Source organism: Lemur catta, chromosome 23 (genome assembly GCF_020740605.2).
Source record: "Lemur catta isolate mLemCat1 chromosome 23, mLemCat1.pri, whole genome shotgun sequence".
NCBI lineage: Eukaryota > Metazoa > Chordata > Mammalia > Primates > Lemuridae > Lemur > Lemur catta.
Genome location: NC_059150.1, coordinates 5,861,799 through 5,875,400, shown reverse-complemented (window position 1 = coordinate 5,875,400; position 13,602 = coordinate 5,861,799). Strand labels below are relative to the sequence as shown.

At 54.4% G+C, this 13,602-nt stretch overlaps 1 protein-coding gene across 1 annotated transcript in view; it reads right to left on the bottom strand.

Moving 5' to 3' along the window:
- Window positions 1-13,602, bottom strand: part of NFASC (neurofascin) — an 83,263-nt gene that overhangs the window by 50,129 nt on the left and 19,532 nt on the right. Inside the window, exons 3-6 of the mRNA XM_045536327.1 lie at window positions 10,850-10,955; window positions 9,519-9,715; window positions 8,955-9,077; window positions 7,372-7,542 (exon numbers count right to left, since the gene is read on the bottom strand). Coding sequence (XP_045392283.1) covers window positions 7,372-7,542; window positions 8,955-9,077; window positions 9,519-9,715; window positions 10,850-10,955 — 597 coding nt within the window. The remainder of the gene's footprint in view (window positions 1-7,371; window positions 7,543-8,954; window positions 9,078-9,518; window positions 9,716-10,849; window positions 10,956-13,602) is intronic.

The window sequence follows — 13,602 nt, the reverse complement described above, 5'->3', positions numbered from 1 at the left end:
GAGAGTTTCTCACGTGGGCGCATCTGACTTCTTGTCCACCCAGTCCTCTCCTGCTCTCTTAACTTGTGGCCCAGAGGGGGCTCGTGGGTTTCCAGGGCAATATGGTCAGCTAGGGGACATCAGGAGATGACACTGACTCCGCCATACTGGCTTTAAAGGTCCAATAAAAAATGCCTCTTGATAATCTCCTGCTAGAGGATAGGTCAAGGTAACTGACGACCCAGCTGCTCCCCTGTCAAATGCTGCACGTTAGTAGAGAGCATTTAATGCATCAGATGTATTCGAGGACCTTTGCCAAAAACAGCTTTTAGGGGCAGAACCCTACAGTTAGACCACTTTGCTGCTTTTGATTCTCAGAATTGAGAACCAGAGACTCATGGGGCTGGATTCTTGGCATCTGGTCTACCTCTCTGGCTCTGGGAACGGCTGACCAAACAACCCCAGAAGAAGAGAAAAACTCTTTGTCTAGGAGCATTTGATACTTTTCCCTGTCAGGAAATTCCTTCTGTAAGTCTAACCAAAATCCCTTGTGCAGTAGTTGGAGTTTTTTTTCTTACCCAGTTCTCGACATAGCTGAGGATCTGAACAGCTTTTGTTTCTCTAGTCTGCCTTAAAATTTCTCCCTCCAGAGTACTTTCTTCCCATAATCGGGCCTACCTTCCTTCCCTTGGCTTCTCTTCAAGTTCTCTGTGTCCCTCTTCATTTCAGAAGCATATAAGAACTATCCATGGTACAGTCCTAGTAAACCATCCCCTTTCAAACCAGTAATGAGTAACATCTATGAGGCATTGATACTGTGTCCAACACCACACTGGGAACCACATCCTGTTTAATCTTCACAATAATCCCATGAGGCAGGTAATATACCCATTTGGCAGATGAGAAAATTATAAGTTCTGAGACACTAAATGACTTGCCCAACATCACTCAATTGTATGTCCTGCACCCTGGATTTGATTCAAGGCAGTCTACCTTAGACAGCACACTCTTGCCTGCCTGGTCTCCTTGCCCAGGTGCGTCCTAAGTGGCAAGTCACACTCTCAGACCAGCCTCCCCTGCCCTTTAGCATCCAGCATATGTTCTGAGGACACCAACCCACTCTAGAAATCACCAGAACAAAGTACAAGTATGGGGTGGCCCTACTGCTACAAAAGGGATGTGCCATATTTCAAAGCCACACAGAGAGAAGCACTGGGCACTTTTCCTCAACGGTGTCTCTCTGTCCAGGTCCCTGCATTCAGGAGGGAGGTCCATCCTCCTTCCTTCCTTTTTACTATTTCTTGCCTCACTTTGGCTTTTATATTCTTTCCAGTAGCTTCATGCTTGGGTCAGCCCCGTCCTACCTTGGATTGAAGACAAGGGGTCTCCATGTGAGCTCTTGTAAGCTTTGCTTGGTGGCATAGTCCTGGGTGGTTCCCATAACTTCCACCTATTCTCTTGTAATAATATCCACCTCAGATCACTAACTGGTTTAAGTGGCTAAGATCATTCTGACTCACTCCACTGATGAAACGACTGCATGCACATGCTCCCCTGTGTCGTTTATCTTACATAAAGTGAGGAGTTTGGACCAGAAGGGACCTTCTGGCTCTGATACACTCCAGCTTTCAGAATACTTCCTACCATAGGTTACCTGGAATCCAGTTTAGAAAAAGGCACATTCTACATCAGTGCTCCGGGACTTTTGACACCACAGTGGCTGGCCCATTATCTTGCAAACAAACAATGCCCAGAATCCACCAAAGGTCCCCTGCTTCCTCGGGCAGTAAATCTCTTTGGCAGAATCTCAGTGTGGTTCTAGCTGCCTGGAGCCAAGTTAGAGCCTTTGCCTCTCTCCCTGGCTCTTGCTCCCTTGTCCCATCCCCCAGTCACCGATAATCGTTTATATGACACATCACAGGACAGATGCTTCCTATCTATTTGAGCCCACAATGACGCCCTTGGGGACCTGCTGCCTCGGCTTCCAAGGCATAACTAATGATGGAGCCAGCTGCCTTGCCAAAGCCAGCACATGATGACTCCTCTGGCTGCTCAAGGAAAATAAGACATTCTTGAGCCATGGTGACGGGTAACTCAGGTGCGGAAACAGCCAATTGCCCTATTAATCAGACTGAGCAACCAGTTGTGCGATGAGTTATGAATATGCCTCATTGTAACTGTTCCACAACTGGCAAGGGGGCCTGGTGGGCACTGGGTCTGCATGTGCTGCCAGAGGAGGAGGAGGCACAGGTGAGAGCCCACCTTCATTTACGCTTACCTCCAAAGACAACTCAGGGCTGGACTCTTACCCCTATTTCCAAGATGAATTTATTTTATTTTCTTAGAGACAGGGTCTCACTTTATAGCCCAGGCTGGAGTGCAGTGGCACAATTACAGCACCCTATAACCTCGAACTCCTGGGCTCAAGCGATCCTCCTGCCTCAGCCTCCTGAGTATCTGGGACTACAGGCACAAACCACAGCTAACTTTTAAATTTTTTGTAGAGATGAGGTCTTGCTATGTTGCCCAGGCTGGTCTCAAACTCCTGGCCTCAAGCAATCCTCCTTCCTCAGCCTCTCAAAGTGCTTGGATTATAGGTGTGAGCCACCATGCCTGGCCCCCCAAATGGGTTTTGACACGGGACATCGCTGTGAAATGTGATACTTAGGTATTCCCAGGAACTAAGGCTAGATTACAAAGCAGGCAGTTCCTATACAGACACTTAAGAGTTAACTAAACACACACTAAAAAGCTTTCTGTGTTTTTCTTCTTCCAATAGGAACCAGACTTCCTGTTTCCTCCTCACTGTGGGAACTCACCTATTCTCCCTCCATCCACCACTAATTCCTAAGCTCCTACTTTTCAGTAAAAGCTTCTACTTTTCAGTAAAAGCTTCTACTTTTCAAGAAGCTCTTGTGAAGTCCTACCCTGGTTCGAACACCTTGTGGACAATTCAGCACCTTGAGGCATACATGTTAGAGGAGACCACACCACCAATGAGACCCCTCCGGCCCCTACACTTCGGGCAGCCTTGTGGAGGTGTCAGTGTGGCACCCTGGCCAGGCCAGCTGTCGGACCTGTCACCCAGCAGGAGTTAATGACACGGTATCAGTCAGGTTAGGCAAACTGGGGTTAGGACAGGCAGGGTTACTCCGAGGGTTACCGCCGCAACTCACCACTGTACATGTCAGGGTGGTTTCTTTGGGACGAGTCATTATAGGGGTTGTCTGCAATAAACAAAAGAGGGTGAGCGAACAGGAGGCCGTGGAGAAGTCACAGAGGCATAAACGGGGGAGAAAAAACAGAAATGCAAAGCCACAAAAACAACCGAGGGGCGCACCAGTGGTCTCTTGCAAAGGAAAGACATGGCGTATTTGGAAACGAAATATGCTTGGTAAAGAACAAGCAACACAAAGCCCACGAGAAAGGGAAGAAAAAGGTTAAATCCTGCAAAAGAAGGCAATAATAAAATAAGTTTCTTTGAAAATTAAAGAAATTAAGCTTGAACTTTAACTGCTGGGTCCTACTACTATATTTTCAAACAAATGAGATAAGAATTAGTGGTATCCTGTAGCCGTCTTTGGCACAACTCCTTCTCATCAAAGTCCTCAGTTTCCAGGACTCTGGGTCAGGCCAGCTCTTGGGACAGCTGAAGAGAAAGGAGTGTCAGTGAGCCCTGGGGAACAACAAAGTCCTACCTGGGCAGCAGCTAAGCTGCAGGGGGCGGGAGGTATAATGGGAGGAAAAGCCAGTTGCCAACAAAGAGAGTGGGACGGAGGGGCCCTTGGCAGCGCCCGGCAACAAACACCCCTCTAATCTGACCAGGTGGGCACCTCTACGACTTCTCGGAGATGTCCCTGTTGGCAGTAAGGCCTCCTTGTGCAGGAGGCTGGGAGTGGCCCAGCGAGGTGGGGAGAGCTTGGCTCAAGTTCAGATTTTAGGATTTAGAAAGGGAGCTTGGGACAGGAGAAAGAAAGAATGAGCTGTGAGTTCTACACGTTGGGCCGGGAAAGGCCCACTCGCCGTGCTGGAGACTCCAAGCTCTCTGGACTGTGTGGGGATGAAGACATTTTGGCTTAAGGAGCGAGCTCCGTGGCTTCAGTGCCAATGTTAGGTAATTAAAACCCCCTGGGCATTTAATCCTTAGTGAGAGAGACATTCCGGAACAGGACACATAATCATGCCAACGTCCTTAAGTAGCTTTTCGCTCTCTACCACTGGCCGTTCCAGCCACTGGGTTCAAGTTTTGACAGTACCCACAGGGGCTGGGGTGGGGGCGCTGTTGACTGGAAGCCAAGCAGACAGTCCCAGAAGCCCAGAACATGGCCTGACTGCGTGAGGGAGGACAGGTGCTTTGCCAAAACATTTGCATATTTGAAGACAGATCCATTCCCGGCACAACTAATTAATCGCAAGAGAGTATGTGGGTTCTTTTCTGGGACTGGCGTTGCAGTGCATCCCAAATCTGCTTGACACTTGGTAGGAAGGTTTTCCTTATTCAGAACTCTCTTAAGAGGGGATTTATTGTAAAAGACCTAGCCTGTCTGGGGTCTGCTTGGGTTCATCTGGAGCTAAAGGTGGGAATGGAGAAGCAGGGTGGCCCAGGGGAAAGTGCAGCTGGGCTTGGGAGGCAACATTCTGTCCCTCTCCTGGGGATGGATGGTGGCATGCACAGATGACAGGGCCCTTCCTTCACGCTCCCATGCCACCAAGGTGAAATGGAACCCGTTTCTTTCCAGAGGAGTGACCCATGCTCAGAGCCAACCTCACTGTGGGCTCCGGAGCACATATGAGAAATTCAGGGAGACTTTCTGACGCCTCTAAGACTGTCACTGAGACACTAGAAGGAAGCAGGGGTGGTGCTGAGCTGCCTGCTGCAGGGAGAACCCTCCTCTTTCACCACAGCTGCCGTCGGCAGGAAGAACCAGGAAGGACCCGGTACCTGTGGGCAAAATGGGACAGGTACGTCTTTGCTAGTCTGACTCCACTGTTTATCTTTGACTGCACCCCCAGAGTTTAAAAATGATTCCAGATCACCCAGGATTTTGTACCATATACCTTTATCCCCTTCCTTTAATGCAGGTAATAAAGAATTGGGTGTGATGAGATCTATTTCTTCCCAGTGGGCAAACTGTGGCGGGAGCCCCTGGCGAGAACAGGGCTTTTGAAGCTGTCCCAACTCGACTGCTTTGCCTCCCGCCGCCAGGCCTGCTTCTGAAGGTTCAAGAGAAAGCTGTGTCCTTTCCAGACAGAGCACAACTGTGCTATTTTAAGCAATTGTGCCCAATTCTGGGCTGCATCAGATGCCCAGAACTTGCTCCCAGCCAAAGCTGCCCCTGGGAGAACTTCAGGAAGCTGACAGGAGTCTGTTTCAGTCACCTAGAAGGTTTCTCGCCATTTGGGGACCCAGAAACGAACTAGAGACAAACATCCCCTCCATCCTCTGGTAGGGGAAAGAGTGTTTCTAGAAAGTCCAACCCCTAAATGTTGTTTAAATCTCCAACTGCTTAACTCTACAGAGGAAGACTCTTCACTACCTTGATCTCCTGGCCTCTGCCCCACCCCAGTGATGGCCTCTGCCTGGGACGGCAGAAGGTCACTGACTCAGCTCCAGAGGCAGCAGGCTGACTTCCGGCATCGTGTGGGCCAGGAGAGAGGGGCCCAGGCGATGACAGCGAAGGCTGTCCAGGGTCAGCTCAGCGAGCATCTTGCTCTTGACGTCCCTGTTCCCCCCACTGCCAGCACTCCCAGCCCTGTCTTGGCTGTTGAGCCCATGCCGAGGCCCTGGGCAGACCACACTGTCCTCCCTGGCTCAGCCAGCTGGCCGGCAGTCACCCAATGTGCACCGAGGAGTCACTGCAGACAACCAACTTCCTTCTCGAGGGGGTCTCCCTAGGCCTAGGTCAGGACTATGACAGCCAGGGAGGGGGAGCAGGCAGCGAGAGGCTGGGTCCCCCTGCCAGGAACACAGGGGCTTGTGCGGGTTTCGGGCAGTCCTGTCGGCTGTCACGTTAGGGGCAGCTCCACACCGACTCAGAGCAGTGCGTGGGGACCTGCAGAGGCAGGAGGGAGGCGGGCAGAGGAGGGTAGGAATGGAGTTCAAGAAGGAAAGAAGAGAGAGAGAAAAGAAGAAAGAAAGAGGGAGGGGAAATAGAGAGGAAGAAAGGGAAACAGAAAAAGGAAGAAAATACAAGAGCAAAAGGAAAAAAAAGGAGGGAAAAAGAAAACACGAGAAGGGGAATGAAAAAGGAAGCTGCTCCCTTGCAGACCCAGCTCTGTGCCATGGTGGGAACGGAGTGCCGGGCTGCGCTGGCTCCCAGGACCCCCGGCCTCCTCCTCAGCAGGGATTGACGGAGGAGGAAAAGAACACTGAGGGCTGGGTCCCCACTTGTCCTGAATGAGGAGTGACTCCCCCAAGCCTCTCCTGACCCACACCCACCCAGGGGGGCTCCCAGAAGGTGGGGATCAGCCTCTTTTCTCCAACCCATGGAAACTTCCAGCACCCACCTGGTGCTCTCTGCCTGCCCCCCCCCCCCCAATCCTCACTGTCCACAGAATTGAAAACAACACTCGCAGCCCGAGTCAGACAGATTAAGGTCTCTTTGGGGGGCTCCTCTACGGAAGACACGTTACCAACACAGACAACTCGCAACGTCCTGCGTGGGCACCAGCTCCAGGCTGGCTTGTCCCTGCCAAGAAGCGCGTTTCTGACTAAGCCTCTCTCTCCCCCGTGGAGGGCCAGCAACGACAATGGGCCGGGAAATGCTGATTTGCTTTCATACCAGCCAAACCGAATCAGGGAATAGAAACAAAAACAAATAAAACTAAAACATAAGTCTGCAACTTACAAACATAGTGAATCCATATGGTTCAGCACATACATACTACAGAACCAAACCGTACTGTGATGTATCCACGCAGTTGGCTATTTTCTGCTATGGCTTGCTTCTAGAAATAAAGGTAGCCAAGCAATGACTGGAACAAAAGAAATAATCCAGCTGAGTCCTGATAGGAATGCCACGTACATTAGGGGTTCTCAGACTCTGGTGTGCATCGGAAACACCCGGACAGCTAATGAGGACCAAAGAGGACAAGGGCTGTCCAGCTATGACGCCGGGCCTGGGTGTGTCTGCAGAGTTCCAGTGTGGTTCTGACTGTCACCACTGTTTGAGATGCACTGAGAGTAGGACCAAGTTCCAAGTTTCACTCAAGCCTTCAGCATCAAGAGATGTGGTTTAAAAGCAGATGCAGTAGCTCAGGAACAATGAGCTGGGGGGATTTCTAGGTCAGCCTCAGGGACAAGTGTCCCCCCAGACTCACGTACCCGGGGCTGCCTGGGCTCAGTGGGCTTCCTCCCTCTGGCCCCCAGCCCCAGGCAGGACCCGCACTTACTAGTGAGGACCTTGAGGGTGAAGGGGTTCTTCTGCTGGATGGTGTGGGTGAAGTGGAAGCGGGCGTTGCAGCTGTAGTCGGTCTGCATGTCCTGCAGCATCACGTTAGAGAAATACAGGTCCCCATTATGGCCCTGGGAGACGCGCTTGTCTTGGGTGATGGGCTCCATGGCTGCAAGGAAGCAGAGGCGCGCTGGAGGTTAGGAGCAATGACAGCGGTCACAGTCGGCACCGTGTTCTGTTGACTGAGCACTCACAGCAGGTGAGGTGGGTGCCAGGAACTTGATATTTTTTAGTCCAATCCTCTCAGCTCTGAAGTAGGGCTCATTCCCATTTTACAGATAAGAAAGCTGAGGATTTAACGTGTCCCAGGTTGCCAAGGGAGTGAAGGGAGAGTAGGATTTTAGTTGCAGACCTGCCTGCCCACCGTGCCGATGGTTCACAACCACACTTTCCTTTTTTTTTCCTGATTTCCTTCCTTCCCTTCCTTCTCCTTCCTTCCTTTCTTTCTTTCTTTTCTTTCTTTCTTTCTCGGGGTCTCACTGTTGCTCAGGCTGGTCTTGAACTTCTGAGCTCAAGCAATCCCCCCGCCTTAGCCTCCTGTAGCGCTAGGAGTGCTAGGATTACAGGCGTGAGCCACCATGCCCGGCAGGCCACACTTTTCTTAAGCTGAGGCTTGAAGGCTGCACGTCTTGTGCAGGCAGAAGAGACAGAAGCCAAGAGGTCAGCAAGTAGCAGGAAGAGCCTGTGCTAAAGGCTAAGAGCACTCAAGGCTCTGGGGGAAGCGGTGGGAGACGGGGGGAGAGGCAGAGGGACCAGATCAGGAAGGGGACTATGTGCCAGGGAAAGGGGTCTGGACTTTTTCTGAGGTGATGGAGGAGCCAATGGAGGACTTTAAGCAGATAAACGGAACTGTCAGATTCCTGTTTTCAGAAAGACCCGGGAGGCCTGTTATGGGCCACTGCTGTAACCAAGGGAGAAAACGGTGGTGGCCGGGGCTGCGGAGATGTCGGTGAGGATGGAAAGAAGAAGAGGGTCTGAGATCTGCTGGGGAGGGAGCATGGACACAACTTGGTGACGAGTGTGACATGGGCATGAGAGAGGGAGTCTGAGCTGTGAACACAGAAACTGAGCCGCTGGCCGGCAGCCCGGCAGCCTGGCAGCCCTGCCCACCACGTGCACCGTGATGGGGGCAGAGGTGGACGGTGGCTGAGCACAAAGCCACCCTCAGAACAGCTCATGACGCTGCCCCGCGGACAGGGCAGCCTCTTTGGGAAGCAGGCTGGTGAGCACTCAGGGAGGGACAGAGTGACGGTGACAGGCAGGTGGCAGGTGCACGTACAGACTGACACACAGAGAGGCAGCAGTCCTCTGTTTCCCTTCATCACGCCTCTCCCGTTATTTTAATTGGAAACATGAGAAGAAACTGAGGGCCAGAGAGGTTGAACGGGCCTCATGGCCACTGTGCGTCTGCGTCTTGCAAGCCAAGGTCTTCTAGCTTGGGCAAGCCCCTCCCTACCTAACACATCCGCCCCACTCCCTCAGATTAAAATGTAAATAACTCGCCGGGCCCCCAAAACTCACAGCTGCTCATCCAGAAGATGACTGGGGACGGAAGGCCGGGCGGGGGGTTGCACTGGAGCGTCAAGGGGGCGCCTTCTTGGACCACGACGGGGTCTAGGTTTTCCTTGGGCCACAGGGGAGATTCTGGGGAGAAGCAGACAAGGAGGATGGAGTGAGGGGGCCGCGGGCCAGGGCAAGGAGCGGGGTCGGAGGCAGGCACGGGGGGGAGGGGCAACTGGACAAGGAGGGAGGCGAGAGGAGGGTGAGGCGAGAGGAGGGGGCACGTGAGCCCACTTGAGGGGCAGCCCTGGAAAGGCAGGAGCAGGGAGGCCTTTTGTCAGGCGGATGCGCATCTTCAAAGGTGCCTCCTCCTGTCCCCTCTCCTGTGCCCAGAGCGGCCAGTGTCGTTGCTGCAGACTTTGGTTTGGAAGTTTGCTTTCCCGGAAAACTTTCTGAGTTGGGGGAGATGCATGCAGAGCATCAAAGCACCTGCTGGCAAGGGCGGGGGCGGCCCTTCTGGAATGACCTTCCATGCCCCCCATCTGCCTGGGAGCAGGGCACTTCGGCCCCAGCTCATCTACTCACTAGACACCTGCAGGCGGATCCTGTTGGACAGGGCCGTGCCGAATTTGTTGCGGGCGAAGCACTGGTATTCCCCCTCGTATTCCTCCGGCCGCCCGCCACTGCGGAAGTCAATCACCAGGGTCCCGGATCTCCTCCTCATGGACACCCGCGGGTCCTTGGCGATGTTGAAGAACCTGCTGTTCCTAGTCCAGTGGAAGCTGTGGGCGATGGGGGCAGGGGCAACCAAGACCGATGGCGTGGGCTCCGCGTGGATCTCAGACTCCTGGCCCCGGCGCAGCGCCAAGCTTCCCGCTCTCACCCCCCCTGCCACACTCCCACGCCAACAGGTCCCTGCCTGGCTGAGCACAAGAACCACCTGGGGAGCCTGGTAACATGCAAGGTCCAGGCCCCGCCCAGGTGAGTCTCCAGCCAAGGGCCAAAGCGGGAGACGCTCAAGTAGCCACTGCGGGACTATGTTCTTTAAGTACATAACTGAGGCCTTGGCAGTGATTTTGATTTTTAAAATCCAGCTGCTCCTTCCACCCCAGGATAATACCAGCCTCCTCCTAGGAATGCAAACTCAAATGTTTCACCCATCAGAGAGCTAGCTCTGCGTCCCCTAGTCCCTTAATTTTATAGTCCACTCCAAAGCCAAAGTGACGTGGCTTAGGTTGTCTGTGCACCTGCTCAGCGAGTGCAGGTTATAAAGCAGTGGCCACACCCTGTAGCCTGCGGCAGGGGCAGCTCTTAAAGGAAAATCATCGCACTGGAATGGAGCCCTGGGAGAAGCGGGCCAGACTGCCCCCCTCCGCGGCTCCTGGGAGGGTGTGTGTGTTTGCTACAGCCAGAGCCTCACGTCCTCAGCTGCTCATGATATACTGGTAAAAAAGAAAAAGCAAGAGCAGCAGTAGCCGTTTCGTGTCACAGAATCATTGTCCTGCAGAGGAGCCATGGGGGAAAGGAGCAAACCTTGGAAGCAAGGTCCCTGGGGCCCTGACTGGCCCTTTAGGCTGACTCCACCTGCGGGCGGGGGAGTCCCTGCCGGTTCCCGAGCTCACAGCTCTGGCTTAGACCGTCTGGTGCAAACCTGGAGGCCAGAATGAGGCTGCCACATACCGGCAGCCTCGCTCCGGCTCACTTCTCCTGCTGACAGACACACCCCACGTGGGGCACTGTCACGTCTGGGTTTGATTTTCATTTCAGCATGTTACGGGGGTACAAATGTTTAGGTTATGTATATTGCCTTTGCCCCGCCCGAGTCAGAGCTTCAAGCGTGGTCATCCTCCAGACGGTGTGCACTGCACCCATTAGGCTCCCATGGCCTTTTTGGAGGCCCCCTTCCCTCCACTCACCTGGGGGCGGGGTTCCCCTTGGCCTCACACTCGATCAGGATGTTGTCGCGGGGGTCCACGATGTGATCCTTCACCGATTGCTTGGTGATGGTCGGCGGCTGGGTCACTGCAACAGGGCACACGGGGGCAGTCAGGGCTGCAGGCCCTGCCAGGTCCGGGCCTGGGAATGGCTGAGCTCAATCAAGAGCTTCAGGGGCCACACATGCAGCAGGCAAGTGGGGGAGAACAGGGCCCCAGTCCAGAGACCCCGCTTCTTAAAGGGGCCACAGGAAGGAGGTGGGTGTCAAAGGATAAGCTTAAGAAGGATCCCTTAGAAAGATCCCACAGTCTCCCTAGGAGAGGTGGAAGGCCAGGCTTTTGTTTTACCCATTCTTACATTCCAATGCTTAGCACAATGCACAACAGTTCTTGATAAATGTTTGTCGAATGAATAGGGGAACAAAAAACAGCTAGATTTCCAGAACTTAGGGGTCATGGTGGTTCTGAGCCCTAGAGGCTCAAGAGGTGGCCAGACTATGGGGTGGCCAGGGCAGAAAGAGGCTTCGGTCCCTGACAACTTCCCAGGGACTTGTCTGCAGGTCAAGCAGCCAGATCCTCTCATCCTAGGCCCTGAGCTCCGGCATTCTACCCTGGGTCCCGTGCCAGCCACGTAAGGATGGGCGGCGGCAGCAGCTGGGGGACATCTCAGCTTCCATCCGAAGACCCTCCTCTCACCACCTGCTCCTCTGCCTTCCCCAGCAGGAGGATGCTGTGGGAAGCCCCTTTCCTCCCTGGGTCATAAGGGACCTCACTCCAGGGCGCTGGTGTCCAGAAATCCCAGCGCAAGTCCCAGCAGGTGTGGCAGGGGCCACTGACGCCCAGGCATGTCCTCACCCCTCTTCCTCCCTCCCGTCTCCCGGGGGCGCAGGTGCAGAGAGGCGGGGACTTACGCTCATTCTGAATGCTTGCTGTTAGTTCCGCGGTGGGTTAGCATTGTGGGGGAGAGAAGAGAACATCGTTATCGCACGCACAGCACGGCTGCCCAGGTGTCCTCACGCCCCAGCATGCAGGGAGGGGGCGGGCGGGCTGAGGAGGGCACCGAGCAGGGCTCCCCTCCCAGCTGCATGGCTCAGTGGGAGGGCCAAGCGGGGCTGGGGAACAGACCCCGCAAGGGCTTAGTGGAGAAGGTGACACCTCTCCGGGAGACCGGAACTAAACAGTGAGGCAGAAAGACCAGCTTCCGACCAAAGGCAGGTGCGCCAGGGAAGTCCACGTGTCCACAGTGACAATGCTGCTTAAAGGAGACTCTGAAGATGCTTCCTGCCATCTGATGCCACCGAGGAAAGTGGGCTCTGTGGCCCACGGTGCAAGGGGGAGGCTGAGGGCAAGACCGAGGTGCCAGGATGGGGCAAGACTGAGGTGTCAGATCTGAGCCACTGCTGCGAGGCAGAGCTCCCGGGCCTCACCTCCCCCATGACACCTTCGTCCCTGCCACACACGAAAGCACCTTCTCTCCTCTCCATCTCCTCCCCTCCCGTCCTTTGCAAGACTCTAGGGAAAGGGTGAGTTATTGTCGCCCTATTCACGGGCACTGTTCCTATTCACAGTACACTGTCCTACAGAAATCCCACCTCTCAACACGAGACTCCGGGGACGGAGCACAGCCTGCTGTGCTCACCCCAGCCGGGAAGGCTGACAGCAGACTCCTTGGAGCCCACGTGGGCGTCAGGCCTCTCTCTTATAGAGTCATAGGCTGGTTCCGTGGAAAGACCCTAGACATCGTCCAGGGAATCTCAAACCCAAGGGAAGGAAGTCACGTGGTTGAGATCACACAGGAAGTTTGCTGCAGAGCTAGCGTGAGAACCAGTTCTCCCGACGCCTGGTCCAGAGCTCTTCTTACACATGCATCCTTGGCCAGAGCCAGGTGGGGCCTCAGGCCTCTGTTCTCCTCGACGTGTTGGACAAGGTGAGTGAGAGGTAAGACCGTGGGTGCCGGGGACTCAGGGCAGCTAGAGCTGGCTGGATGCTGTCCCCAGCCCCACACCGGCCACCAGGCCAGGGGCCTCCAGAGAATCTACTCGTCTAAAGGAGTAACGGCATCTGCAGCCACCACTGTGCCGCCAAGGAATCTATTACAGGGGCAGAAGCAACCCAGAAGATCAGCTGCCACAGGGAGATGGCAGTGGGGACAGCCTGTCTAGGGACAAGGACAACCAAGCTCCTACCCATCGTCCCACCACCTGCCTTCTCTCCTCCTTCGGAACTTGCTGTACAGTGATGTCCAGTGGAGAATGAATTTGCTCTTTTGGCTTCCAAGGGGGCAGAAGAGGCTCCTACCGAGCTCTGCGGGGGTGAGGCAGGGGCCTGCCCCGCTGCCAGGTCTCTTCATTCACGCACCTCTTTTCTCTCCCTGCTCTGACACTCCCGACCTCTGGCACCCACCCCGCCCCTCAGGAGTGTGTGTGAGTGCGTGTGAGCAGAGCCCACCCTGCAGTGTTATTCAGGAGGGAGGTGGGAGGAAGCGTCTCTGGCGCTCCCCTGCCCTCCTCTGCGGGTTCCTAGGAGAAGACGGCTGAGTCTCCTTGATGCTGAGTCTCCTTGATGCCGGAGGACGGGGACCAGCAGACTCGCTTTTTGGCAAACCCACTCTGATTGATGAAGCGACTCTTTGCTTTTTTCAAAGGTCCTACTGTTCTCCTTGGGGCTGGGTGGGAGGGGTGCGTGTGACTCTGTTGGCAAAGCAGCGGGAGCTGAGGCCGGGCCCTCAACGCCAG